Source organism: Hirundo rustica, chromosome 3 (assembly GCF_015227805.2).
Source record: "Hirundo rustica isolate bHirRus1 chromosome 3, bHirRus1.pri.v3, whole genome shotgun sequence".
NCBI lineage: Eukaryota > Metazoa > Chordata > Aves > Passeriformes > Hirundinidae > Hirundo > Hirundo rustica.
The window spans coordinates 109,821,330-109,849,107 of NC_053452.1; the positions used below are offsets into that span (position 1 = coordinate 109,821,330).

A 27,778-nucleotide genomic window follows, 5' to 3' on the forward strand; every position below is an offset into this window, starting at 1 on the left:
TGACAGTACAGCTGTGTATCTGTTATGGACATAAAGGGAGAAAATTACTGTCTGTGGGAAGTGATAAACCCTCTAAACCCATCTCTGTCTGGCACCACAACTGAAATATGAGAAAGAGGTTCTTGAAGTAATTCAAAGATATTTTCGTTGAAAATCAAATTTTCAAAGTTTAATAACAGCCTTTTAGGTCAGAAGGTTTGTGATTTGTGTACCACCAATAAACCTAGTTTGTGTACCAGGAAAACCAGGATACTTGGCTACAGGTTCAGTTTCCAAGTAGATAATTACCAAAAGTATTCTTAGGAATAGTATAAACATTTAGGAAATGGTATCATGAAATCTGAAAAGAAATTCAGGGTGAAACAGCCTGGTTCTTAGTCATAACCTCAGCCATTTGCAGATTTTATGTCATTCAACACAGTCACTGCTGTTCCTTATATATCTCCCACACTTTATGTTGCACAGTATGTTCCTACTGCACAACCTTCAGGCACAGAGAGAGAAAAACTAATACTTTTTGGATAGGCGTGGTTTCTTAATTAAGCATTGCTTTTTAAATCATCAAATATATTTAAATTTAGTCCTAGAAATTCTCAGTGTTATTATTAGGACTCAAAATCTAGGTCAGCTTCTCAGAAGATTCTGGGATGAGGGTATGTCAGCATGGGCAAAAGCATTATGCATTCAAGCTGCATGTGAATATGCAGAGCTTCGTATGAATTTTTATTACATTAAAGAAAAGGGTTAAGGAAAAAGCCAGAAGGGCTTGGCGGAGAAAAAAAATCTGCATTTGTAAGTAACAGGATTTTGCAATTTAGCCCATGTGTTAATGACAAAATAAGCCCTTAAAAGTATTCTTTTCTACAATACTTCATTTATGGCTGCTGGTTAATAAGGCTACTCTGATTTCAATAGTTGGCTTAATTTAAAATGCTACCTTGATTTTCACAGGAATGGCTCTTATTCCATGAATAAATTATTACTTTGTCACTGTTTTTGTCAGCACTATTAACTATGGAATATATTCTGGCTGGTCATTTTAAGTGTCTTTCTTATCAGTATTATGCCTGGCATTCATTATCCTCTTATCTCTCCTCCATTTCTCTCAGTAGAGAGGTAATGGATTGATTACTTTCACTGCTATATTGGTCAGGATGTACAACAAATTCTCTTCAGCTCTACAGCTCATTCATCATGGATATCCTTTAATCCCCCATTCCTGAGTTTAAACGCTTCATTCTCTTCATATATATTGGATATTATTAGCAAAGACTAGAATCCAAGCAGTGCATCTTTTATAACTCCTTTACAGTAAAACATAGTTACTGAAACTGTCTGTGTGGGGGGCTGTCTCTGTCATACTGCTCAGGGCGTGTTTCAGTGCCGCAGAACCACTAATTCAGCAGCATTTACATTTTCTGAAATACTGAATTCTATGTTGCAACTGGAGAATCACTGAAAAAAAAAAAAAGGGCTCTTTGTGGTGTGGTGCTCCCCAATGTGCTGCGCATTCCTATGGTTAGTAACAGGATCTCTGCTAAATGGGTGCATATTTTTAATTTTTAAATGGTATTTTAAAATAAAGACCATTTTCTTGTAAAAATAATGTGCCTTACATTGTACATTCATACTATATGGAAAACTCTGTTAGGCAGCTGTGTGGGCACCGCTGGGTTTCCTCACGGTAGCAAGTGGAGAACAGAGAGTAGCAGTACTTTACCTGGATTTTCTAAGAAACTTGTTCTACCTGTTAAAACTTTAATTGCAGAGGAGTTCAGAAGGCATCAACATTTTGCTTGGAAGGATCCAGACAGTAGAAGAATGATAGGACAAACTGAAACTGAAAGTATACTTAAAGACTCTTCTAGAGATATGAAAAGAAGTTGTTCCTTCTTGAGGTATATGAAGGACACACGGAGTCTCTGAACTGCAAGGGAGGTTCCCCAAAATGTAGCTGTGTGTAAGAGCTAGCTCTGTATCACTAACTGCTCATCCTCTGGGATGTACGTTTTCTTTTCTTGTCACTGGCACTGTTCCCAGTACTGATGCTTGTCAGTTTGGTCTGCACTCAGGCACTGGCATGAGGTTATATCAGCACCTCCTGTGCAGGAGGGGCTTTACCTGCACGTTTTGAAGGCATTGGTTTCATCCTGGGAACAGACTAATTTCCAGAACAAATCTGGGAACAGACACTCCAGAACAAATAGAGGAAAAAATACTCTAAATCTTCCCAAAAGGTGTTAGTCAAATATGTGGAAAGGCACCAGTCACTACAAAATATCTAACTCAGAGAAGCAAACTCTCAAATCACTGGTAGTCCTGGGACTCAGTCTCTGTTACAGTCAAGCACTTCCTGAGTCTCTTGCTGAAGAAGGCTTCTTGCAGTACAGTGAGGTTCACAAACAGCTTCTTCAATGCTCCTCCCTCATATTCATGCCATAGTCTCACTCTTCTCATCAATAAATATTAAAATCTTCTCAGAATTATCTCAGATGGGTTAAGACTGCTAGAGAACAGGGGAGAAATTAAAAAATTGATAGCCATATGGTGACCTGGAAGAGCAGCAAGTCCATTCAAAGAAGAGGGTGGTGGTATTTATGCATTTGTTTTTAAACAGAAAAGACATGATACCAATAAATTAAAATGAAGGGTCATGTGAAATGCTGACAGTATTCAAGTCACAACAGCCACGATGCCTCTGGATGGGGAAGAAGCAGGGAGGAAGGAGATCTAGGGTATGATTCTAAAGACCTGTATTTGAGCATGTATCTTACAATGCTGTAACAGACTGCAGAGAATAGACCAAGCATGACTGATCCAGCGTTCAAAGATGTAAAGAGATGGAAATTTATCTTTTTTATTTAAAACATAAATAGTAAAGCACTGAAGCATTTACAGCGGTGTGTCTGCCCAAAATATACCACAGAACCACTGTATATTTTCCCTCGAGAAAAGGGAAAGAGTATTTGCTTCTGATGGCAACACACTTCCTAACATGAGGTTTTGCAAGAAAAATATATCATGTCAAGATACTTTTGAGCTGTCCTGCCTCCTCAATTAAAAAAAAAACCAAAAACCTCCTTATCATTATACCTATATTCAACCTCTGGGGAGACAGTCCAGAAGGAAGATTGTATCGCTTCAGCTGGGTACTGAAATCTCTGTAAGCAGCCCCTTACCTCTTTGACATCTCCTCTTAGATGTCTTGTCGGAGTCTCTGCATCTGACATCTCTCGTCGATGTCTTTTGTAGTTGCTTTAAATGGAACATGGCCAAAAATTAAGTTCTCATCCTCCCTTATGTCCCTTTTATTGTTATCAACAGTGCTATTATCATCTCTGTCTCTCAGCAGTCGGCATGTTCATAGTTACAGTTCTGAATGTTTTACTTGCCAGAATTTGTCTGGTCGGATCAACAAGGTTTTTGTCACTGCTCTAGAAGTAATTAGGAAGGACAGATTTCTCAGCAAGAGAGAGGCACACAAGCAAATCTAGACCCATGTTAGGATCCATGAAGGTTACTGCTTAAAGGGATAAGATTTTTAGTAGGGCAGTAGAGCCCAACAGAGGGGAAAAAATACTTCTCTCTGTGCTGTTTTAATTTGTACTGAAGCTATTAATAGCCCAGGCTTTTCCCATTTCCTGTATTTTTCCCAGTGTGTTGTCCCTTTCTGCTTCTGCTCCCACCAGATTGAAAGAAAGAGTTATTTGTTGTCTTTAGAAATGTCACTTGTCCTGTATCACAGTATTTGATTTCCTGGCACCTTTTGCTCAGCTCCGTGGTTCACAGTGGGAATAATGTTGTGTGTCAGTGACCCCATCATATTATAGTACAACACTGAAATTCTTTCAGGTATGCAGGAAAGGGAGAACTGCTAAGAGTTCGATGTTGCACTCTCCCACAAAGAGCACTCTCTATTTCAGCTCATCATTTATCTGACTTTTGATAGCCTCCAAAATAAAGGAAGGGTTATCCATGCACCTAAATGCATCCTGGGAGGGTGAGATTCAGCCTGTATTACTGTCAGACAATGTACAGATCCATCTCATTTGACTAATTTCTGCTAGTATTTTAATAATTTTAAAAACAACCCTTGCAGAAGTCCTACTTTCAGCCTGTCCTGTCTTTGAATGCAGGCTCCAGTATTCAGCCAGAAATCAGTAATTGTATTTAGAGAAGGTTTGCCCCTGACTTTGCTCCTCTGGCCCTGGGACAGGGCGACACCATACTGTGTTGATTTGGGCAGAGACTTGGGACTGAGAGCAGAAGGGTTGGTGTCAGGCAGCTGCAGCCTCAAAACCAAAATTGCCAGTGAGTTTTTGGGTGCTCCATTCTCAGATAGTGCTGATGCACACACTTTCTATGTTACACTAGAGCGTGTGTCCACCTGAGTCCTCAGGCAGCTTGAATCTTCTCCTTGGCAATGACATTTCTGCTTGACCTGGCTGAACTCAGGTATCCTGTTTCTTTTATCTATACCAAGATCACTTGGAGCTCAGCTGCCATTCTCTATTTCATATCTGGAGGGCACCCACCAGTGTGATATTTCCAGCTGACTAGTGCAAAATAAGGTTCTTTTCTGTTCCTCAAGAGTCAGGAGCTTCTAAATTACCGTCTCTTCTAAAGTGCTGTCTTTTCCATGGATTACCTCTGTGTCTTTATTTTATTTGTTCATCAAAAACATTTTCAAATAGCTGTGTCAAATTTGTCATCTCGACCACATAGTGCTGTTATTAATATAATAAGATCATTATTGAGAGACTAAATATTTTTCATCCATATAGCTCCTGTGCACTGATTTGAGAATTTTGATAATTTTACATGTTTCTGCTTTTGAGTTCTTGTAAGTTATATGAGATTAATTACTAAAACCAAGTATGAATATAGAGTAATTTCAGATGTTTAATAGCTGAAGAAATAATGGCCCAACTGCATTGAAGATGCACAATTTTCAAGAAAGTAGCTTAAAATATGAAATATTTCATTGTCGTCATTTATATTAAAATATGGCACTTAATTTCTGTTTGTTTCAATTTCAATTAGAAATGCTAATTCAAATAAATTCAAGCTGAGGAAACAGTTTTGAAAACTAGCAGTTAAAAGAGACCCGGAACCATCACTGAATAGGATATGGGAAAATTAATGCCATCCTTTTTAAAGCAGGTCAAAAATGAAAGCCTGAATGAGTATTAGCACTATTCTTCAAAAACATGCAATACAATATTCATTAAGTTTTGATCAAATGTTTTACAAATGGAGGATGATTCAGAGCTTTTTTATAAACTGATTTTATTGTAGGAGCATTTTACTATTAGATTATTTGTCTTGCTAGGAAAATACTCTCCTCTTATTACATTCAGATTAGACTGAAACAAAGCTGAGGAGATTTTGAGATTTTGGTTTTTGGTTTCCTAGAGCTATCCAGGATAATTCTCCTTATGGCTTCATGGGAACAAATGCTGTATTGAGTGTTTGCCATAGGAAGTTTGAGAAGGGTATTATCAAACTCTGAAAAAAAAGATCCTGAACTTCTGCTTTATAATAACTTTTTAATACAGTATCAGAAAGATGCAAAAGACCTGCCTGGAGACTGACATTTAGCTATTGTGCTCTTTTAAATTAAATGACAGCTCATAGAGGCGTTCCAGGGCTAGGTGTAGAATCCTGTTATTTAAACATTGTCAAAGCTTGGGTTTAATTAACTCTAATTCAGTATAGTTTCCCCATCCTTGCATGCTCTTTCTGTCTTTCTTTCAGTCCCTCTCTGTCTTTTCTTTCTGCTGGCCTTGAAAGACTTTGGACACCTGTCAGGTTTACAGTGGGATTTCAAATGCCTTCATGCTGGTTGTTGGGTGGAAGGGAAAAATACATCCTGGCAGAGCAGCATCAAAGCATTTCATTGTCAGGGAGATTCAGGTTGCAGGCTAAAGCTGGAGTGCTAAGTCTGAGGCTGGCTGGGGCTCTTATTTGTTCCAAATGATGTGTGGTGGTTTCTGAGGCAGAGACACACCTTGCTTTGCTGATCATAAGCATGGGGGATGCATTTGGACTTTTCAGAGCCAGAGTGAGCAGGTCATTTGTCAACTTCGCCATCAGATGAGGTGGCAGAAGTTGCCGTGTGCCTGTCCTGGAAATCACAAAATCATAAATGGTTTGGGTTGGAGGGGACATTAAAAATCATGTCCTTCGAACCCTCACCATGGGCAGGAAACCTTCCACTAGACCAGTTTGCTCAAAGCCCCATCCAACCTGGCCCTTGAACACTTCCAGGGATGGCGTATCAACAATCTCCCTGGGCAACCTGTGCCAGTAAATAATTTTACCAACTTCACCAACCTTCACAGTATATAATTTCTTACTGATATCCAATCTAAATCTACCTTCTTTCATCTTAAAGTAATTCTGCTTGTCCTAAATGTCGCAGGAAAGGCTGTGGTGCCAGCACGGTCTGCAGCTCTGGGATGGTAGCACACTGAGGATCACAGACCAGCTGTGACAGGAATGAGTAGCAGCTCCTAAGAAGAGCAGACTGTAGCATGTGTCAGGGGATGGGAAAGCCATCAAGGAGTGGGGTGGCACAAACATGTAAAGAGATCAAAGTCTTAAGATGCCTTTCATTCAGTGCTCATTCAGATTACTATTTTTTGGCAGAAGTAGCTCAGATTAAAGACAACCATTCCTGAATGCTTTTAAAGAAATAAATGGCTTTCTATGCATACCTTGCTCTCACCTCTCCTTGAAATGCTACTGCAGTTCCTCAGTCACTATGGATATATGAATTATTAGTCTATTTCTCCAGTGTGATCTTGGATGAAATATATTCCTAGGCCCTGAATGCCAATTTTGTAATGAAAGTTACACTAGAATAGGCCAGGAACCAAAGAGTACTCATTGAGGTTTGCTTTTATGTAACCACCATTCAAAAGCGGTCATCCAGCCTTTGGGTGATACGAGTTTTCCATCTCAGTTATAACCAGCTCAGCAGCTTTGTTGATGAAAATAAACCTTAAATTTTCTTCTATTTGAATCCCATTTGCCTCTTTGCATTCAGTTCATATTCTTTTCCTTTCAGAGCTTTCAGAGCATTGATGGCTTCAGAAGCCTCTTCAGTTTCTCACGGTGACTTCCCAAATAGTGAAAAGTCACCTGCTGATTTTGCCCAGACCAGGAGATCTCTTTTTGTCCTAATCAGCTCCCAGCATATGCATGGTGTCCTTCATGCCAGTAGCTCCTGTCCCGGGTGCTCCCTGGCCACTGGGAGCAATGGGGACAGCCCTCAGCAATCTCTTCCTTTCAGCAGATGAACATCAACCCAGCTGGATCAAAGGAACTGAAAAATGTGGACAAGTAATCAAAGCTCATCAGCTCCCTTTCCTTTGTACTTAGTAGGGATAGATGGACAATCCTGAGGGAAACCCAGATGTGCTGAAACAGATGTCCAAGGAAGCGAGAAGATTTCCCCACTGGAGTAGATTGTTTCTGTCTGCAGAAAGAGCCTAGAGACCAAAATTAAGGATGAGTGCCTTTTACACAGCTAAATGTAGATTTGATAAATTTCAGCCCAAAATATGTACCCTCTGTAAAAATATGAAAGTGTGTTTCTTATAATTTAAGTTTAATAAGCAGTATTTTGAGGAGTTCTTTCCTGTCCTCTACCTGAGGGATTGGTGAGGAAAGTAATCGCATCCTCAGCCGTCTGCTGCAGTGCTAACAGAGGTGGACTGAAACAACTGTCAAAGCTGACACATCAAAGATCTCTCTAGCTTTTCACAGCCTTGAGAAAAGACAACCGACTCAGATGTTTTCCTTATTTTTTCCAGATTTTCCAAGATTAGCCCCCTTCTCATTTAAAAAAAAAAAAAAAAAAAAAAAAAGAAGAAGAAGAAGAAGAAAAAATATTTTAATAAAGATAATGCCATTATTTTTCCATCACTCAAGGACCACTGTGATTCTTCTCATTAAAAACATTGACCCACATGGGATACCATTAATACTGGAAAATAAGACAAAGTTAACACTATATATTGCTAATGCATGTATAGTGTATACGTGAAATTATAAACTTGAATGTACATTTTCACTGTACAAAGTACACGTGAAATTGATAAAAGGGCAAAAGTTGTGTTACTTTCCAGTCTAGCAGAAATGAATAGGCATGTACAGAACATTATTATTCTCTGCCAGCTTTTAAGGCATGAAAGGCAATTTGAGATGTAGTCCTGCTTTAATGCCATTTTGATTCTTCCCACAGTAACGTCAATGCCTTCTCTGTGTGTGGATGTATACATAATGTTTCTGTAAAAGAAACTTAGTTAATTTCTGGTTAGAAATATTTTGTTGTGTTACTACTATTCATGCGAACCCTAATTTTTTTATAGTTCCATGAAAAAAGTGGATTTCAGGTTTATTGGTGAAGTTTCCACCCAAGCCATTATGGCCAATGCTTGGAGCCATGTGTGGTGCTTGGCTTTAGGTGCCAGGAGGGGACTCAGCACAACTGAGTTCAAGGAGACTGAAGATAATGGGTCAAACTGTGCTGTGCTGTGCCATGCTGTGCCATGAGGCCTTTGTTGTTACAGGTCCTAGTGCAGGCTAGTTACCCCTGTGAGCAGTTGAGAATGCTGGAAATCATTCCTACAGGTACGAGCTGTGAGCTCAAGCACAGCCCCACCAGACCAGCCTGAGTTGGGCCCTGAGTTAGCGCTGCCCTCACACCTCCACATAGTGTGGCTCTGTCATGCCCTGGTTCCTTTGGAAATCCTGTGTTGCTGCCCTAGACTGTCTTCCAAGGTCTGGCAGTACCCCGTGAGGTGATACAGGCACAAGCTCTGGGGCTGAGCACCTCAAGCATCACATCATTCAGCCTATGAACCACTTCCATCTCAGAGGAGGTGAGGGGGCAGTTTGTTTTGTGAACTCAGTTCTTTGATTATTCTATTCAAATATTAGCATGCTTGGTGAGGTAGACTGAAATATCCTCTGGATTTATAAATATTCATATACCAACATCTGCCACATCTGCATAGTTATAACTCTGTTTTCATGGGAGGAAAAGCATCTCTTTGAGGAAGGTCCAAAGTAGCAGAGGGTTTCTCTCATCATACCTGTCACTTAGCAAGTTGTGTAACTTTTAAAGATCTCTCACTTGCATTATTTTAGAGTTAGCCGGTCTACAAGGATTTAACTCCAGAATGACTGCTGCTAAGGTTTCTGTCTCATTTTTACCATGCGTATGTGAGGTAGTATATGTTTTTTACATAAAACAGCCTCTTTAATAATTTGCAGTCTGATTTCTGCTGCTGCCACAGTCCTGAAACAGCAATGCCTTGCACAGTTTAATAGAGTCAGATTTTCCTTATAGTCTTGACCTCTATCTTTGGTGCTTAAAAACATGCCTTCCATTTTCTATATATTGGCACAAGCCTTCAAAACTCCATGTCCTTTGCTGATGTTTGTTAGGTTGGGTTGGATTTTGGTTTTTTTGTTTGTTTGTTTGAGTTTTGTATTGTGTGGTTTTGTTTTTCCTTGCTTTACAGGTTTATTTTTTTTATGGTTATTCTGCTCCAAACTGTCTTTTCACTAGGTTTACTCCTAGCTTTGTTCATCTGAATTTGGCCTCTAAGTCTACTTGGTCTTCTTCTTGCAAGAAAAAAAAAGAGAAAATAACCCAAAAATATAATCAGAAGCCTTGTTTGTCCCTAGATTTCAAACAAATCTACAGCAGCTCGCTCGCTAGTTATTAAAAAAAAAAAGCCAAAAAACCCAAACCAAACCAAAACAAAACAAACCCACAATTTTTTTTAAAAAAAGCCGACCTTTTTTTTTAAGTTTGTCATACTGGAAATCTTTGTTGCTTCCTAATTTTTAGGCATAGGGAAGCCGTTGTATCAGTGCACCACCAAATAAGTGGGTGCACCGCAACCATATTACCTTTTGCTTTCAAAAAGAACTTGAAAAGATTATTCCTCAAGTCTCTTCAAATGGGGTCCTTTTCTGAATGTATTTTTTCCCTTCCAGAAGCTCTATTCAATATTGTACAGTTGTTTTTAAGGAGTTGTATTAATTTTTCTCATTTATACAATGAATACTAAGGACTACAAAATAACGGTTTGGACTGTTTCTTGAGTCCATCAACTACAGATGAGTGAAAACATAATAGCTAGAGTTAGCACTTCCAGACTTCCAGAGTTCTGAACTTTGGCTTCTTCTACTTGTATGAAAGATTGGTACAGTATTAAAGATTGGTGTGAAAATTATGTAAAATGTGTGTGATTAAGACAAGGATTGTATAATCCGCTACAAAAGGGAATGTCTGGCTTTTATGTGAAGTTGTCGTTGCAGACTATTCCCTGGAGAACAAGCAGAGATTTGAAGCTCTGATGAATGGCTGTTTTACAGAGTTGGTTCTTGTCTTCCTGCTCTATCTTTTTAACCTTTGACATTACTTTGGTTAGTCAAAAGCAGTTTGATCCTATTATTTCAAGAGAAATCATTGTTTGTCTTTATGACAAATTACAGATAGGTTAAATTTTCAAGAGCTGTTAAGTCCTAGGCTAAGAAGTTATTTAGGCATTTTGAAAAATCTAATCTACATTTTCTGTGGTTTTGTTAGGTTTTTTCCATTTCTTAGAGTTCTTGCAGACAAGGACCCCAAAGCTGCTGCTTCACCTTCAGTTTTATTTTACATTTACGGCATTATGATTCTTTAAAAATAAGTCGCAGCCTACCCAAATTACACTTCAGTTGAGCAATTTGGTGTCCTTAGGAATGCACTGAATTATCTTAATCACATTCTCAATGATATATTACTATCTTTAAAAATTATTGCTAGGAGAAAATCACAAGTGTTTAAGAAGGAGCTGAAAAATAGAAGTGTAACAGTTAAAGGGGAAAAAAAAAAAAAAAAAAAAAAAAAAAAAAAAAAAAAAGACTAAACAAAACCCAGGACATAAGTTAAGCTGACTAGAAAATTATCATTAAAAATCAGGAAATCAAGAAACAGTGTTTCTTTGGTGGTATTGCAAGTGTGTGTCTCTATAACTCTAATTCTTATACAGTACAGCCATGGGGACCAAAACCTGCTCCTAGCTGAATGGGGGTGTTGGTTTAGAACTGGGAAATATTCAGTGTCACTTAAAAAGGTTTTGTGTCAGTTTAACTCCACAAGACACTACACAGTCACACAGCTGAAGCAAGCTCTGATTATGGCTAAGTAGATACTGTTTGATGGAGTACTGACAGTGTCTTCAGTGAAATAAATTGTCCTTGAAACTATTTTTTCCTGTAAAATGCAATTTCAATCAGTTTTTTCCCAAACCACACTAATTAGAAAAGTCATTTAACCATCATTAACAAGGTACATATTTCCAGAATTGGTTATGAGAAATGATGTTGTTTCAAAATGTATTTTATATTTGTTATCCAGTTTAATGAAATTTAAATAGCAAATTGATATGATAGTTCATTAAGTTGTAAAATGGTCAAATACACTATTTTCATTTTAGAATGTCATGCTTTTAATTATGTTGTTGCTATTTAGTACTATAAAAACATCCTATTTTCTAGCTCAATGTTTCATGTTTGTGCTATGATTAAAACAGTTTGACATTTTGAATAAAAATATACTAATTCATTGTATTAATTAAAAATAATGACCTAGAGAAAACATTTCCAAACTAACCTAAAGATGTCAGCGCTGTGAGACATGACAGTTGTGCCATATTGTCACTATTAATGACATTTTCTACTGCAATGTAAAAATGTACATGCAAAGGAGTAAAAAAAAAGAAATTAAGAACTATTTTCATTTTTAAGACTGTCCATGAAGTCTTCAGTCCACTGAAAGGGTCACAGGTACTTGGAAAGACAAAACCAGCTTTTGAAATATTGACATTTCATATGAAACATAAAGGGCAGCTTTTGCACAGGTAGATGTTTGTTCTTCTTCAATACATCTTGGCTTTCTGCTGTCGGAGCAGGGAGGGCAAGTACACGAGAGGCAGAATCACAAAGCCCTTGAAGTTTAGCCGTAGATTTTTAATGAGGTTGTTCCCAGGGTTGTTAATTTGTACACATAAACTGCTATTGCCACATACTAGAGTAAAAGTATCACTATTTTCAGTGTGTGTGTGTGTGTGTGTGTGTGTGCGTGTGTGTGTGCGTGTGTGTAAATTTATGGTTTGGAGACATGAGGAAAAAATGAATGAAATTATAATTACCTCCCCTGAAACTGGTTCAGACGCACAGCAGTTGCTGATTAGAGACACCGGGTACTCCTGTGTCATAGGTCAAAATATCACTGAAGACAAAGTAAATGATCACTACCTGTTTTGTTCCTTAGAAATGCAAAATACCATTGACAATAGAAGGTGGTTATTTCATTTCCAATCCTGTATGTTCCTTTTTGGAGCTTTCATCGCTGAGTCTAAGGCTGCTCTTTGTGAGGACCTCAGAGGAAGCCCTCCTCTAATTTGGTTTTAAAGTCCTGGTTTTGTGTGTCACAGATCAGTGAAGTAGCTTATGGATGGACATCTATCAGTTCCCATCAAGAATCTTCTATCTGAATTAAATCCTGTTATTTTCTGTTTGCCTAAAGCTGTAACATATCCCTCTGCAGAATCCTCATGGTTTCAACAATAGTTTTCAAAGATACCTCCCAAGCCTCCACATTTCTTACATTTCACTATCTTTAATGCCCACATTCAGAAGTGGAAACAGTTAATGCTTTCCTGTGTATGTGGTTTTTCAGATCAGTGCAAGTGGCTTTATGGACCCCTGTAAACCTGCAAACTACTGTTGAGCAGCCCTTGTTCTAGATATTTCGGTCATTAGCAAGAAAAGCTGCAAGCACCTTAAATTAAAATAGATCTTTGATTTCCCGCTAGGACATCCAGAGAAGAAATTCGCTTCAATTCTTTTGTGAAACTTTACAACTTTGTCTTCCCAGCGCGGGCTGGAGGCCTGGTGAGGCTGTCATTTGAACTGGAGCTGCGTTGCAGGCTCTTTTGTTCTCCGCTCGCCTCGGCCGCCAGCTCGCTGCCTGCTGGCGTGCCGGAGCGAGCGGGATGACTTGTGGTGACAGCTGTAAAGTTGCGGATGGGAGCAGAGAGAGGAAAAAAGCCCTTGTTCAGTTAGGAGGGGTTTTATATCTCTCTGTTGCCATAACTACACAGAAGGAGAAAAACATGCTTCTTTCATGCTTGTCTAGATTCGAAATTGCCTGTTGTCATCCTTTCATAGGTTCAGCACCTTTGCGGGTCGGTTGTAGTAGCATTTTCGGATTATGAGATGATTGTGAAATTTGTATATTGCCTTCGCAGTTGAAATTCTGACTTAATCGCCGTGTTTTCTGAGGTGTTCCTTTGTTTTCATTTGTTTTTGAAATGTTTTAGCCAAGTCTTATAAACCATCTTCATTATGTGAAAGCCATTCAGCTCTCAAAATAGTCTTTATAAGCTTGCTTAATTCTTAGAGAGCCCATAAATTTTAATACTCATTAAATAAATCTGTATCCTTTAATCTCAACAGACTCCTTAAAAGTGTCTCTCTTCTTTTTTTTTAGTAATTCTGAGTTTGGTAAGGCAGCTACTTAAGCACATTCTGATAACTTAATTCTCTGTGAATAGAAACAACATTTGCAGTTAAATAGCTTCTTACATTATCAGCTAGTTATGGCTCATATTCTCTTGCCACACTGTACAAACCCCCTGCTCAGGCAACATGGATACTGGGAAGTGACTTTACTGGTATTTATATAAAAATAATTAATAATAACAGAAATACCTTCCAAGAAGTTCGCGTAAAAATAAAGGTTTAAAAATCATGGGTTTACCTTATTACAGGAAAACATTAGTTTGGCAGAAGTGAGGACATTTTACGAAAAGCTTCCTAAACAGTTACAGTACTGTTAGACTTTGAAAACTCTACGGTGCTTTAAAATGTAGGAGAAAAAAATAATTATAAAGTCTTTCACATCTTCAGGACAGATAGAATCTAGAGATTTGAAATTATTGTAAGTAGGATGATGTTCAGAGGAAATCTTGACACAAATTATGGCTTTTTTAACGTAAAATACCATGTTCTTAAAGCTCAGGGGGCCCAAAGACTAGCTTATTTATCATTTTTTTCCAAACTTGTAGTCATTTATGATTCTTAGGTAAGTTAACAGCCCTGTATTTAACTACTACAGTAACTTCTGTAGTCGTGAATAGTCATGATTGCAGCCCCCCACACCTGCTGAAGCTACACAGCAGGGAACCAGTTGCTGAAGTGGAGTTGTTGGATTGCAAATACCCCAGGAAGGGCCTCGATTTGACAGAGAGCATTCTCTCTCTTTTTTTTTATTATTGTAATTTTGCAGTATTTGATTACACTTACCTGTTCTGATAGTGTAATGAATCACTAAGATTTATTGTGGGGACACACCATAAAAACAGTTCTCTATGATACGATGTGTCCACAGGACCAAGAAATACTGTCGTATGCATTTAACCCAGTGCATAACACGTGTTACCCTGGTTTTTCTGAGCCTTTTGATTTTCTTAAATGGAGTCAGATCTTTTTAGTTATTGTACAATATTAAGAGCAGTTTTCTACCTTTTCCCACAGATGTAACAGAAACAAATCCTTTGTTTTTCATTCTCTGTCCTTTGTTTGCATATTTCTAACCTGAAAACAATTGTAACTGACAGTTGGTTTAGCCACTTGGCTGAAGGGTGAAAAACCCCAGAAGCCAATCTTCTGCTAGACCCACAAATGTATAAAAAGTAAGAAATAAACAATGGGGCCTCTTCTCTCCGCTCTCTCAGCTGGGAGCTGGTTCGGAAGGACGTCTGCCTGGCGAAATCTCTTGTCTGCGTGTGACTGCTTTGTATGTCTCGGTGACACACATGCCTGGTACTAAAGCATCCACGGAGTATATGGGCCTATAGTGAGATTTAATACTTTGTTATTTATAGATGTTGTATAATATCTTCTGAAAGGGTGAGATTTCAGTGCCCAAGATTTAAATGCTTTTATTTGCTTTCATTAGGCATCCTGAACAGCAGTATGTGAATGCTAGAAAATATGTGCATTACCACTGGCTAATAAAAATGTATTTCAAAGACTTATGTTGCTTACACTTATGTACATTTTTTGAAAAGCTTAAGCCCTGCCCCTGTTGAAGCTGGGCAGCGCTGCTTTGTTTACAATGGGCAGAGAAGCAGCCTCATCCTTGCTAATTACTGTATGTTAAGTACTTTGAAGTCCTTGATTGTCAGGTCTTTTACCCTAGAATTTTGGTATTTTGGGGTTTTTTTTGTCTAATAGATGCAATTTGCTCTGGATACATCACTGATTCGTTTTCAGAAACCTGTCTTTTTTTTTTCTTTTGGAACACAAGTGTTTTGTTTGCCGGCTGGTGGTGAAATGTGCCTATGGCTGCTGCTAACACACAACTGGCACCAAAACTGGTCAGTGTTTCACTGGTGCTGCCGTGTCAGGAGCCTGTTGGTGATCACACCATCCATTTCACAGATGAGTGTTGCTTGTTCAAAGCCTTCAAAATTGGTAAACGTTTAGCTAGTGCCTTGCACTACATAAAAAGATCAAAAAAGTCCAAAAGCTCTCTCTTAGTCTTCTGCTACAAGCAATTAGCATAATACTGAATCCATCCCAGACGATGTAGTAATAAATATTTTAGCCTTCCCTTAAATGTGGATTGATATTCAGGTCTGCCTGCTAGTAAATAAAACAATCAGGGCTAAATTTCCCTTTGAATCTGGGCTATTCTGCATTTCCAGTGCTCACAGATTGTGTTGTTTTTTCTCTTCTCTTTGTTCCTGTCTCTCTCATTTTGTCTCCAGAGAAAATTATTGTCTGCCTGGAAATCAAGTTACAGTGCTAACTGACATAGTGGCATGTTGTATGTGGAGGGGGGACCAGGCTGGCAGCTTGCTGGGATCTCCTGGGCTTTGTTTGCCTTGGCCAATAGAGAACAGGCTGCAGCCACCTTTGTATTTAATCAGGGGTGAATCGTGAAAAAAACCCAGCAGATCCTGATATAGGAAGCTACATCTTTATCTCAGCATCTCAGTGAGTATTTTTATGCTGGGTCCTTTGGTCTTGCTGCCTTTCCTTACATGGATCCCAGTGTGCATTGGAAAATGAAAGAGATCAAATTGTTACTGTATTCTTTTCTCGTTCTTTGCATCCATATATGTACTATAAATGCAGTTCATTTTCAAACCCGGTCATTTAGGCTCATTCTGCATTTGTAACCCTGTTTGATTATAAATTATCAGGCATGGATACCATAGAAGACTTTACCTCATAAATCAAAGCAGCAAAGGCATTCTAGCCCCCAGACTCCTTTTTTTATTATTCTAAATCATAACTATGGTGCCAATATCTCTCTAAAGTTGTATCTGAAGCTTCGGGGGTTTTTCCCCCTAGAGATTAAGGGTGTAGTTTGTCTCTGAATGCAATCAGAAAATATGTTGAAATAGTTCTATGGCCTAATATAAGGAAATATCAACTCTGTAATGTGTGAAGGCAGCCTTGAGGTACCTCCTCATGTCAGTTCCAGTGATGATAATAGCCTGAAAATTAGTTTCAAAACATGATGCAGTGACTTCCCTGAGTTTTCAGTATATTTAGAAAGGTTCCATTTACACGTAGAGTTGCAGTTTGTCTTCCTCAAGAGAGTAATCACCACAGCTGACTTTGCTGACCCTTTCTCATCATAAGGTGAGAAGAATTTGCCTTCGTGAACGACAAAAAATTGTTTAGCACAACAGGGCATCACATTGCCAACAATCCTTCGAGTAGAATTGTCATATACAGCCACACACGCAGTGTTCAGCAGGATGTAAAAAATATTTTCCAACTCTCCAGCATCTGTTACTGTTTTCTCTAGCAGCACAGGTGTCTAACAGTGTCAACACAACGAAGATCTAGACAGGTTGGTCTGCGCTACAAAGTCCTACTGCCATGGCTGTATCAGCTTGGAGTGTGACAACTTCACACCTTGCGTTTCACATTGCTGTGCTGACAAAACCCAGCAGAAGATGACTCCTGTTGGCTTTGTTCAGGGGCTGGTGTAGCTGTGCCAGGAGTGATACCTTTCCATCAGCATATGCTCTTATCTTCACCAGGGTGGGTAGCTGGGTAGCACAGACTCATCAGGGCATGGCCTTGCCGTGCTCATATTCAGTATTGAGCTTTTCTCAGTTCATTTTATCTTGCTTAAGGGCTTAGAAAAGCAAAATATGCAGGAGCTATCCAGAACCAGTTGAGCATTTTCACGTGCCTTGAGTGCAGGATGGTGTCCGGTGGAAACGCCATAACAAATAGAGACTGTGAGAGGAGACTGGGCACACCAGTATCATGCAGACAGTATTTTGCACCTCCATCCCAAGCCTTTAGCAGCCTTGGCTCTTTGCAGTTCAGTCCAGAGTGAGAGTGCTTCACCGTTTGTCTGCCTCCCCCTCTCTCTGATAAAGGATCCTTGCACAGGCGGTCCCAGCTTTCTTATACCCTCCTTCTGCTCTTGGTAAAGTAGTTCAGCTGAAATTGAGATCAAATAAGAAAATCAAGGTGGAATTATTTATCTTGAATATGTTAGTAGTCTCCTTCGGGGGGGGGGGGGGGGGGGGGTGGGAAAAGAAGAAGGAAAGAAAGAAAGAAAGAACTGTCTGGTCCCAACTAATTATTTAATCTCCCTTGGTAATCCCTGGGGAGACACAGTACATCCTACCTGTCTAAGCACACAGAACTGATTGCCTTGTGCCTGAGACGAGCTCTGTCTCTATTTGATTGCAGAGACAGTCCAGGTAACTGGATGTATAATCTTCAGGGTCCAGAAGGGAAGCTGAAGATCACAGGGGTTCTTCCCCCAGAGGGTGGTTGGACACTGGAAGAGGCTTCCCAGAGCAGTGGTTACGGCACCAAGCCTGACAGAGTTCAGGAAGTGTTCAGACAATGCTCTCAGGCACATGTTATGATTCTTGGGGCTGTCCTGTGCAGGGCTGGGAGCTGGACTCAATGATCTTTGTGGGTCCCTTCCAACTCAGGCTATTCTGTGATCTGAAATATCCTCATCTGTTAGTGATTCTCACTAGGCTTCACTCATTTCCCTATCCCTTTTCCTTTCAGGACAAAGGAGATTAAAGGACCTATTTCTTACCCTCAGTCGCAAGTAAAAAGCTGTTCTCCAGAGGTGTGTGCTTGTCTTCACATCACAGGGAATATGCTGTAGCAAATTTTCGTATTTGCCAACAAATAACTAACCCCCATCCTGAACATCATGAGAGGCCTTAAGGGATGGGTGATGTTCATCCTGGTCTGCCAGGTCAGGGTGTTGGGAGGAGTAGAGAACAGCAGTGCCAAGTTTGCCTGCTTAACTTCATCAGCCCGGCCTAAGGAGGCAGCTGGACATGGAGGTGTCACCTCTCTGCAGCTGCTTTGAGGCATGTATCAATAGTACGAGGGTACATTCATCAGGTTATTGAGATACTCTGCAGGCTTTGGGGTTCTCTGTGTGTCTGTGCATGGTGTGGTGAGGGGAATGAGAGACTTGTCAAAGTGGCAAAACATCCTTAGTTCTTGTGTGGTTCATGTGGGAAGGGTTCACCATGGTAAACTCCTTCCTGCACTCACAGCTCTTGTTTGACTTCTAGATCTTCTGCTTCATGATATAGTTTCTTGTATCTACCCGTACTCTGCCACTATAAAAATAAGCAAGTGTGGGCAGTGCTGGCGCTTATTGGTTGAATATATTGTTTTGTATAACTAGAGCATAACCTTGGGAATTAATCTCCATACTTATTAAGGGAAGAAGGTAGTTGGATTTTCCTCCTAGTAACTTTTCTTGGCTTTCCCACATTTTCTGTCCCAATGATGAAAGCATGAGCCTGTGTGAGCAAGCGCTGGTCTCTTGCACATTCCTCACAAGAATAATTAGCGGTGTTTCATCAATTACACTTTGCAGTTTTATGTGTGGTTAGTTTTCCCAAGTAAGTTATTTTAAAATAAGCTGTTTGCAAAAATGATTCTTCCATATTTTATGGCGCATTGTATTTTAGTTCTTGCTGCCCCCTTTTAAAGCTTTATCTACTAGAATTTAAGTAAAGAGTACTTTATTAAAAATGGAAAGAAACCTGAGAGCTTCCATTGTGCCATGGGAGTGTGCATTAGAGAGGATCTTTAAGTATCCAGTCTTCACTGTGCCTAAAATACAGAATAAATAAACTTTGGGAATAAGTTCCTTGTTCTTTTTCATTTCTTCTTATAAGTAATTTTAAAAAATATTCACTATATAATGTCTTTTCCCTTTACTTGATCTACACTATTACACAGCTGTGCTTGGTCCTGTATTTGATCCAAAGCTTGGGAGCTCTTCAGTTTAATTTGTAATTTGTCCATTAATTAACAGGGAGAAAATGTGGTGTGATGGCTGGAGCTGGGGACCAAGAATCAAAGCTTCTAAGTTCTTCCTGGCTCTGTTCCTGACCTGAGGAAAGTCACTTACACCTTCTGACCTATATTGTCTCTGGGACTCTCAATATAATTATATTAAATGCCCCCAAGCAGTGATAATGGCAAGACAGAAAATGCTGCCTTTCTCAAGCTCCACAGGGATGTTCAGTTACAGGTTTCAGGTCAAGTCCCCTTTAGGTTCAGCCACTACATAGCTCATGTAATTTTGGGGTGTCTCTTGTGCAGTTCTTTATGAAGAAAGTATTCAACCAGTCTTTCACTGAGAATGATTTAGCATCTCTAGTGAAGGAGGGGACAGGAAGGAATGGCTTGGTTTCAAAATCTCATTCCAATGTGTGTGGTGCACCTGTGGCAAGAAGGGAAAATCCCAGAGCAGTGACTGTGATTCACTGAGGGGAAGAAACATCAGTGCTCACCCTGCTGAAACCTTGCACCTTAACTGTCCTTGCACTTCATTTTTACCTGGGTCTCTTAATTAAACAAATAGTCAAATGAGGGGAAAGGAAAAAAAAAAAAAATACAAAGAAAATAAAGTCCATTAGGACAAAGAAATTAGAGGAATAAATAACCAGTAGGAAATTCCCAGCACATCCCATTTTGAAGGTTTCAGGAAATTCCACTTGTTTGAGGAAATGCTGAAAATTAGGAGGAGCCCAGAAGAGGGACTAGTAGGAGTCAGCTGAGGTCATTTTTCACTGCCAGGACTGCACTGTGTTGTCTCTTCTTTTACAACTCATCGGCAGGCATTATTACCTGGTGAAAAAATTTGTTTTGCAACTCATCCTGAGTCCTCATAAATCATTAATGCCTGGCTAAGCACAGCGTGAGCATTGCAAATACTCTGAGAATGAGGGCCCATTCTGATGTAACCTTGTGTCCAATACTAATGCCTGCTAGTTATTTAGTAATACAAAGGAGCCTGAGCGAGGAAGATCGATGAATCAGTGCAGTCTCCTGACTTCCTTCTCCTTTCCACCTGCCTCTCTTTCTAGTTCAGATACTGAGCTGCAAAAATTCAGGACAGTTCATAGTCATCTCTCTGTGGACAGCACTATAACAATTTAGGGGGAAAAGGAGAGAATCACGGCCTCCAAATGTCTGCAGGAAAAAGAGAAGCTTCGGTTTCTGATTAGAACTTGTTCTGATTTCTGGGCTTTTATGAGCCAAATTGCATCGCTGCTCCAGACCTGTTTTCTGGTTTGCATCCCTTAATGAATGAATGCAGCATAAAGCACATTCAAGTGTGTAAAGAGCATAGATAGAAGCTGTGCCCAGGACTGAGTGTAATTAAAGGGTGCTCAGCAAGTCCAGAATAATGAGCCGATTACCTGTGGGAGCTGTTTGGGGACTTAGATGCTCAAACCAGCTCTCACAGTACTGGAGGCAGCACAGAGATCACAGCATCAATAGGTACAGGGGCTGAGCTTTATTTCTTGTTTCTCAGTAATCTTCGCCACAGTCAGGAGTTCAAGGATGGTCTGTACTGTCCTGCTTACCCTGAGCTCACTTCCTAAAACCCCTAGTCCATTCAAGAGTACACCTAAACTCTCTCCTCTCCTCTCCTCTCCTCTCCTCTCCTCTCCTCTCCTCTCCTCTCCTCTCCTCTCCTCTCCTCTCCTCTCCTCTCCTCTCCTCTCCTCTCCTCTCCTCTCCTCTCCTCTCCTCTCCTCTCCTCTCCTCTCCTCTCCTCTCCTCTCCTCTCCTCTCCTCTCCTCTCCTCTCCCCTCCCACAGGATCCATCTGTGCAGTTGCTATTCATACAGTTGTGCCCTTTGAACACCATAATAATTGATTATGAGCTTTAAAAGAGGGAGATGGAATGAGGTGAGGTGGAGATTGACACTTTGTATGAGCGTAATCTTAGACTTGTATGACTTAGTCATGGATGGCGCCCTTGTCCTGAAAGGCCTCTGCAAGGAGGGTTGTAAAGTCACAGATACAAGAGAAATGGAAGTTGAATAGGAACTTGGAAAAGTGCAAATGGAGGTCAAGAACAGCGGTTGGGTAAATTTGAAAAGGGGAGAGTGTATCAGAAAGTTTAGAGGGAAAAGTAACAGTCTTTAAGACATGAAATGATAGGAAATTGGTGTGAGGAAAATGTCGTTGTTATAAATGAAAGTGGGAAAATGGACCATGAGAGAGAAAGGGGAAAAAAAATGTTCATATATGAAAAGGGACAGAACAATGCTTCCTCCATAAATATATGCAACTGATAAAGCACCTCGTGCTGTTTCTGTGAAACCAGAGACCTCAGTCACTTTGGCCTTCAATAAAGTATAACATCCCTTGTGCCCAAACCATCCTTGGTCTTTAGTTGGGGCCCAAAGTGTTCATTGTGCAGTGAGACTTCAGGTATCACACCTCTAGCAAAAGCCTGAGACTCCCCTGCCCAGGAGTCGACATTCAGATCCCATTTTAGGTTTCGCTCAAAATGTATCACTGTGCTTTACCTCAGCTGAATTTGTTAAAAATAGTCCCTGCTATAGCACCCACAGGACAGAGTGGTTTATTTTCCCCTATTATAGATCTGAAAAAAAGCCTGCTGTTATTTCTGTGCCCTCTCTAATGATCTGCTTGCTCTCTGGAGAGCACTGACCCATTTCAGCATAGAATAATTAGCCTTTCAGACACTACTGTGTTTCCATTAAAAAGACATAAATGTGCAAGGTGACATTTATTTACTTAGGCCTGAAAAATATGCACCACAGATGTTGGGGCTTGGGAAAGCTTCAATTTCTTTTTATTAAACAGTTGTATATTTGCATGCTTTTGTGTCATTAAACACTAGTGCTTGGCTGAAATGTTTCCTGTTGAGTTACCTTGGGGAAGCAGGAGAGCACAGGGATTATTTGGGTCTGGGTTTCACCATGAGACCCTTTGGCAGTGCTTTGGCAGCTCTTGCTCAAGCCTGTCAGTAACTCTGGGCACAGTTAGAGTTACACACCCTTGAGGTCCCTTTTACTTCATGTAAGGACTCATGTAAGGAACTGTTGTTGATTTACAGATCTGTCTGAAGAGGAATGTGTTCAGGGTGTTACACTGAGGAAATGAGAACCTTGACCTATTGCAAACATAAAATAAAGCCAAAGTCCTTTAGTATTTAAAATCAGCTCTTCTGTCATCTTGATCACTGGCTTCTGAACCACTAGGCTATTGCCCACATGAAAAGTATATTATTCATCCTGATAGCCACTTTGGTCTGCAAAGTTGGAGGGAAGTCTTAGCCTTAAAAGTCCAGGCAGCATATAAAACATGTGGGCTGCTTAGTAGTTCACATCCTCACATGAAGTGGCATGCTATCATTTCATTCTGTTAGCACCAATAGGCTCTATAAAAGGAGGCATCACGCAAGGTAGGTGCTTTATTGCAGGATGGAAACACTTTCATAGGTTATTTTAATCATTATGATTCTTTCATGATGTGTGAAAGTTGATTGTTGCTGTAAATGAAGCCATTGAAGGCTAAAAAATAAAAATGCTGTGATGGTAAAAATCCTTGGAGTGCAAAAAATAGGAATTGCTATAAAAGGCAATCATTTATTCTCTGCATGAGATTTTTTTTTATCATGAGGATGCTTTTAAAGTAGTTCTGAAACATATACAATTGTAGTCTGTATAGCTGAGGTATATTGCAAGGTGCATTGTTAATTTAGCTAATTTTCTATGTACTGTAATTTATATATTATTTAGAACTGCTTTTTTTATGTTAACTGAGAGGCTTAACACATTTTTACTATGTTAAGGATAAGTTATTTTTGCAGGTCTTGTGGTTTTATTATTTTGACCCATATCCAGTTCATATTGCATCATAATGCCATTTTTACTAGTATTATTGTAGTATGTTCAAAACTTATTTCCATTTGGATAGAAATTCATTAGCTCTTGATTTTGATTGTAAGAAATTATTTTAATATTTCTGTGATAATGCATTCTCTGTGTTTCTGATTTGCTAATGCTGAAATATTTTATTTTCATTTTTAACCCTTCCAAATTTAGGAATTTTTTGGGGTTTTTTTTGGGGGTTTTTTTTTTTTTTTTTCCTGTGTATATATATTTCAGTTGTTTAGACCTACTGGTTCCTGCTTTTTTCTTTTTCCTTTTTTTTAATATGTTATGTTTGTAACTTCTGACTGTCTGTGTTGAGCCAATCTTAACAACAAAAGATATAAATTGTTTCCTGTTTCTCTACTTCTTTACAAAAAAAAAAAAAAAGAAAAGTAAAAAGTAAAAATAAAAAAAACTCTTAATGGGAACCCTGGCACTGTCTGTCTTCTCTGTTCTGCAGAAATGTTGAAGGAGTTGAACCAGCAACGCAGAGCGAAAGAGTTTACAGACCTGAAAATTATTGTTGAAGGCAAAGAGTTTGAAGTCCACCAAAATGTTCTAGCTTCCTGCAGCTTGTATTTCAAGGACCTGATTAAAAGGTTTGCCTTCCTTCCAGCTGTGATCTGCTCTGTTCTTTTGTAGGGCGCATTTGTGTCGCTTTTTTTTCCTCCCCTCTCTTGCAGGTTTATGAAGATTGAATCTCCTGTCACAGAGCCAGTAGCCATTCTTTCCACCTCCTCTGAATGTATTTCCAAACTGAGACTCAGATCCATTTGTTACACATCTGACTCGTACAGTGTAATTATTTCTGATGAGTAGAGGCTGGTTTTGGCTGAAGAAAGTGTTCCACCACTGAGAGATCTAACATTTAAACTCCACTGCTAATGGTGATTCAGTCCACAACTAAAAACTACTGCTGTCAATGTTTGCAAGGGACTCTGTCACACATGACAAAAGTCTGTGCTTCAGGCTGCAAAAAGCCATCAGCGTTCAGGTGAACGGTGCTGAGACATTGTGCAAGTAAAGCATTTGGAGTACTGTAATCCCTTCACCCTGAAATCTTTGTTACATAGTTTTGTGTGGCTTTTATGGGCAAAGGAATTCATATTTTTCTTAATTGGGGACCTTTAAAAGAAGAAAAGACAACTGATTAATTTCTCTAGAAAAAATTGGAAATAAGATGATTTTCTGGTCAAAATGTAGCTTGGTCCGCACGTTGGAATAACAGTAGCTTTTTCATACAAGCACTTCAGCTTAGGGTAGGAACAGTATGTACATTTTCTAAACATCATGTCTCCACCTTCGCATTTCCCCCCCTCTGTTTCTAGCTGATTGATTCTAAACAGTGCATGATAATCTTTTTTTTCCATTACATTGATTTTTCAATTTGTATGCTTCATATACTTGCATAAGAATGAATTGGTGCTCTCGTATTATTAGTAAGTTAGAGTAGCAAGTAGGGAGAAAAAAAGAACGAGGATAACTTTCATTTTTCTCTCAATCATCAGCAAATTAATGCAGCTGCTGATTTTGCCTTGCAGTATTTTCCTGAGCAGACTGAACCTGGACTGTGCTAAAAAATGGGATTAAAGAACATTTTGCTTGCTTCAAATCCTGTATTTAAATTTTGCCAACTAACACAATAGTGACTGTATTTTATTTCAGGATGGCATATTGGCTGGTATCTCCTTTCAGTGTATTGTGTCCTTTTGCACAAAGCTGGTTCTATAATTATGGATATATATTACATTTCTGTGATATAACTGTACTGACTGCCTTATCAATTATTCATAAAAAATATGTTGGCCTAGGAAGCATGTCTTTTCCCCTCTGTAAATCCAATGATTGCTAGCAGTAGCTATGCCAGATCTCTCCTGTCCTTTCTCTTCTGTCTGGTCATTATTATTTAATTGTTAAGGCTACAGTATATGCTTTTCAGGGTGATAAAGAGTAGAGTCTACAGGAAAAGAAAAATCATAGAACCAGCTTACAGAAACCAAATCACTGACTGTCTGAAGTCTGTCATTTGGATTTTGTCATTTGTTATCTGCTTGTGTGCAGAAGTCACCAGGCAGCATCTATTTCTAGAAGCACACTGACAAATCTTGCTGCTTTATTATTTAGTTATTAAATGGAGATATATGTTAGATTGAACACTGTTCTCTTGTGAAATTAGTTAAAACAATATAAAAAAAACTAAAACCCTAGATTTTGTGAAATCAAAAGCCTAGATTTCAGCAAATATTTTCTTTCAGCAGCCTACATAAGGTTTGCATGCATTACAAGAAAAACATAATGGAAGGTTTAGCCTGTTTGCTAAACTCACCACTTTTTGCATTCTTTCACATCATCAGCAGCAATAACTATTCCAGAGGTCAATTTGTGTCCACCATTAGGTCTCTCCATCCCAGTTATATATCCTTCCATATATAACCTCAGTTGCACACGTGTAACCTTAATGGAGGCTAATGAAGTTGCACAGGTGTATCCAAGGCAAAAATACCTTTATTACTGATGATGATGCTTGAATAAGAAAAAATTCAGCTTGTTGTCAAGTTGAGTTTGCAAAACTGTCAGGTGAGAAAAATAAATATTCACCTGTAAACTGAGCAAATGTGTCTTTGTGGGACAATAAACTTAGGGCTATGGGGTAGAATTTCTAAAGACTTATTCTTGTAGGATGTTTGCAGTGTAAAGCCTTGTCCTTTCTGAAATCCCATGGAAGTTAAGGGCTCGGATTGCAAGAGGCACTCAGTTTTTTGTGGGATCATGCCCTTAATAATACAGAATCACTATAGTTCATAGAGTTAAGATGTTTACAGATACAATACATCTAGAATCTTCTATGATATTTGTTAGCGGCTCCTTTGAGACAGCACTTAAAGCTTTATGTGATTTATATTGCACTCCTTGTGTTGTTATAGAAATCAAAACAAGAAATGGCAGTTTTTCTTAAAGAATAAAAGAGATCTCTTTATATTAAATAGAACAGAAAGGCCATTTCAATCAGTGCAAGCCAGGGTTAAACCCTAGTGTCATTCCAACCAAAGGCACCAATGTGTCACCAGAAGCATCAATGAAAATATTATCTATTCATGAAGGTGCTATGTGCATCTATAGAAACATGCAGAAATAGAATCTTTCTGAATATTTACTTCTACTTATTATTTGCCACAGGCTGGTTATTATTAACCTCATATTCTGCCATTGATTCAGCTATGCATTCAAGTTGGTATCTGATGGTAGAATAGCAAGTAGTGTCTCAAAAGAATAAAAGAGAAATGTTCAAAATCAAATAAGATCAATTATTTCTTTCTCAAAATAAAACCAAAATACAAATAAAAACCATAATAGAACTAGAGTTATTGCTCATCTTGGGGAAAGCTATTTGTTGAGAGTTAGTCATAGCAGGGAAGAAAATATGTTGCTTTTATTGCGCTGATAAAAAAATTATAACCAGGTTTGATTGTCCAAAACAATTCTAAAGTTATTTACTAAACAAATTTGGTAATGAGAGTGCATTTTGAAGCCTCTTTAGTTTCTCAGAAAATGGCTAATCCTGTGCTGCGCATTCTGCTCCTCATCCAGAAAATTCTCCATTCCATGTGATTTATCTTTCAAATATATGAGCCATTTTGAGCTTGGTTTAATCCAGTCTTGAGCCTGAGCTCGGCACCATACCAGGCACCTGTTTTGGAAACAGGTCATCCCTGTCAGAAGCTGCACAGCACTCAAGCCTAAGCCAGGATTTGGTGTTCATCTCTCCCAACAGCAACTGACCGTGGAAAACAGCCTCAGCCCTTTTCAGTGCAGATTCATCTGAAAAGGTGTATTAGGAATAGCAGGTGTGAAATATTCCTGATACCTGTTCCACATCCCTGTGCCCACGAAGGGAGAAAGGTGAGATTCAGAGGATCCGTTCAGGGCTACTGCAGTATAGGGCTTCAGGAGAACATGGATGATAAACAGCAGCTGGATTGAGGCACTGTCCCCAAAAGGCAATCTTACGTCCTTTGAGTGCACTGTCAGTCACATTGACTCCAGCCTGCTTGACTTTGCTACTCATGGAATCAGCCATCTCAAAGCAAGGGCTTAATTTATGATACAGAGAATGAAGAGAAGGACCTTGAAGGCTTCCTGAAGGATCTTTTTCTCCAAATTCAGGTTCCTGTGTGCAGGCAGGGCCCCCAGACCAATGAGAGATGCTTATGTCTCATGTTAGCTAACCAACATTTAGATCCAGGGTTGGCATCTAAGGCAGGTTGAATCTAACCTCACCTTCTTGACTGTTACTGCAGTCTGCAGTGAAGTGAAGGAGGAGTCCATCCGTCTTTACTATAAAAGAGAGAGTGATTTGCACAGACAGTGAATTTATGATGGGTGTTCCATTGCTTCCTTCGGAGGTCCAGCCTAAGCTGTCTGTCTAGGCTTCTCTGCAGTTGGGAGGAAAGAGGGGAATGTCGGTAGGACAATAC

The 27,778-nt window shown here is 39.3% G+C and overlaps 1 protein-coding gene across 7 annotated transcripts in view; it reads left to right on the top strand.

Moving 5' to 3' along the window:
* Window positions 1–27,778, top strand: part of KLHL29 (kelch like family member 29) — a 390,113-nt gene that overhangs the window by 295,811 nt on the left and 66,524 nt on the right. For all 7 annotated transcript variants that reach the window (XM_058419935.1, XM_040059653.1, XM_040059657.1 and 4 more), the window contains one exon: window positions 23,764–23,902. In XM_058419935.1, the coding sequence (XP_058275918.1) occupies window positions 23,764–23,902 (139 nt within the window). The remainder of the gene's footprint in view (window positions 1–23,763; window positions 23,903–27,778) is intronic.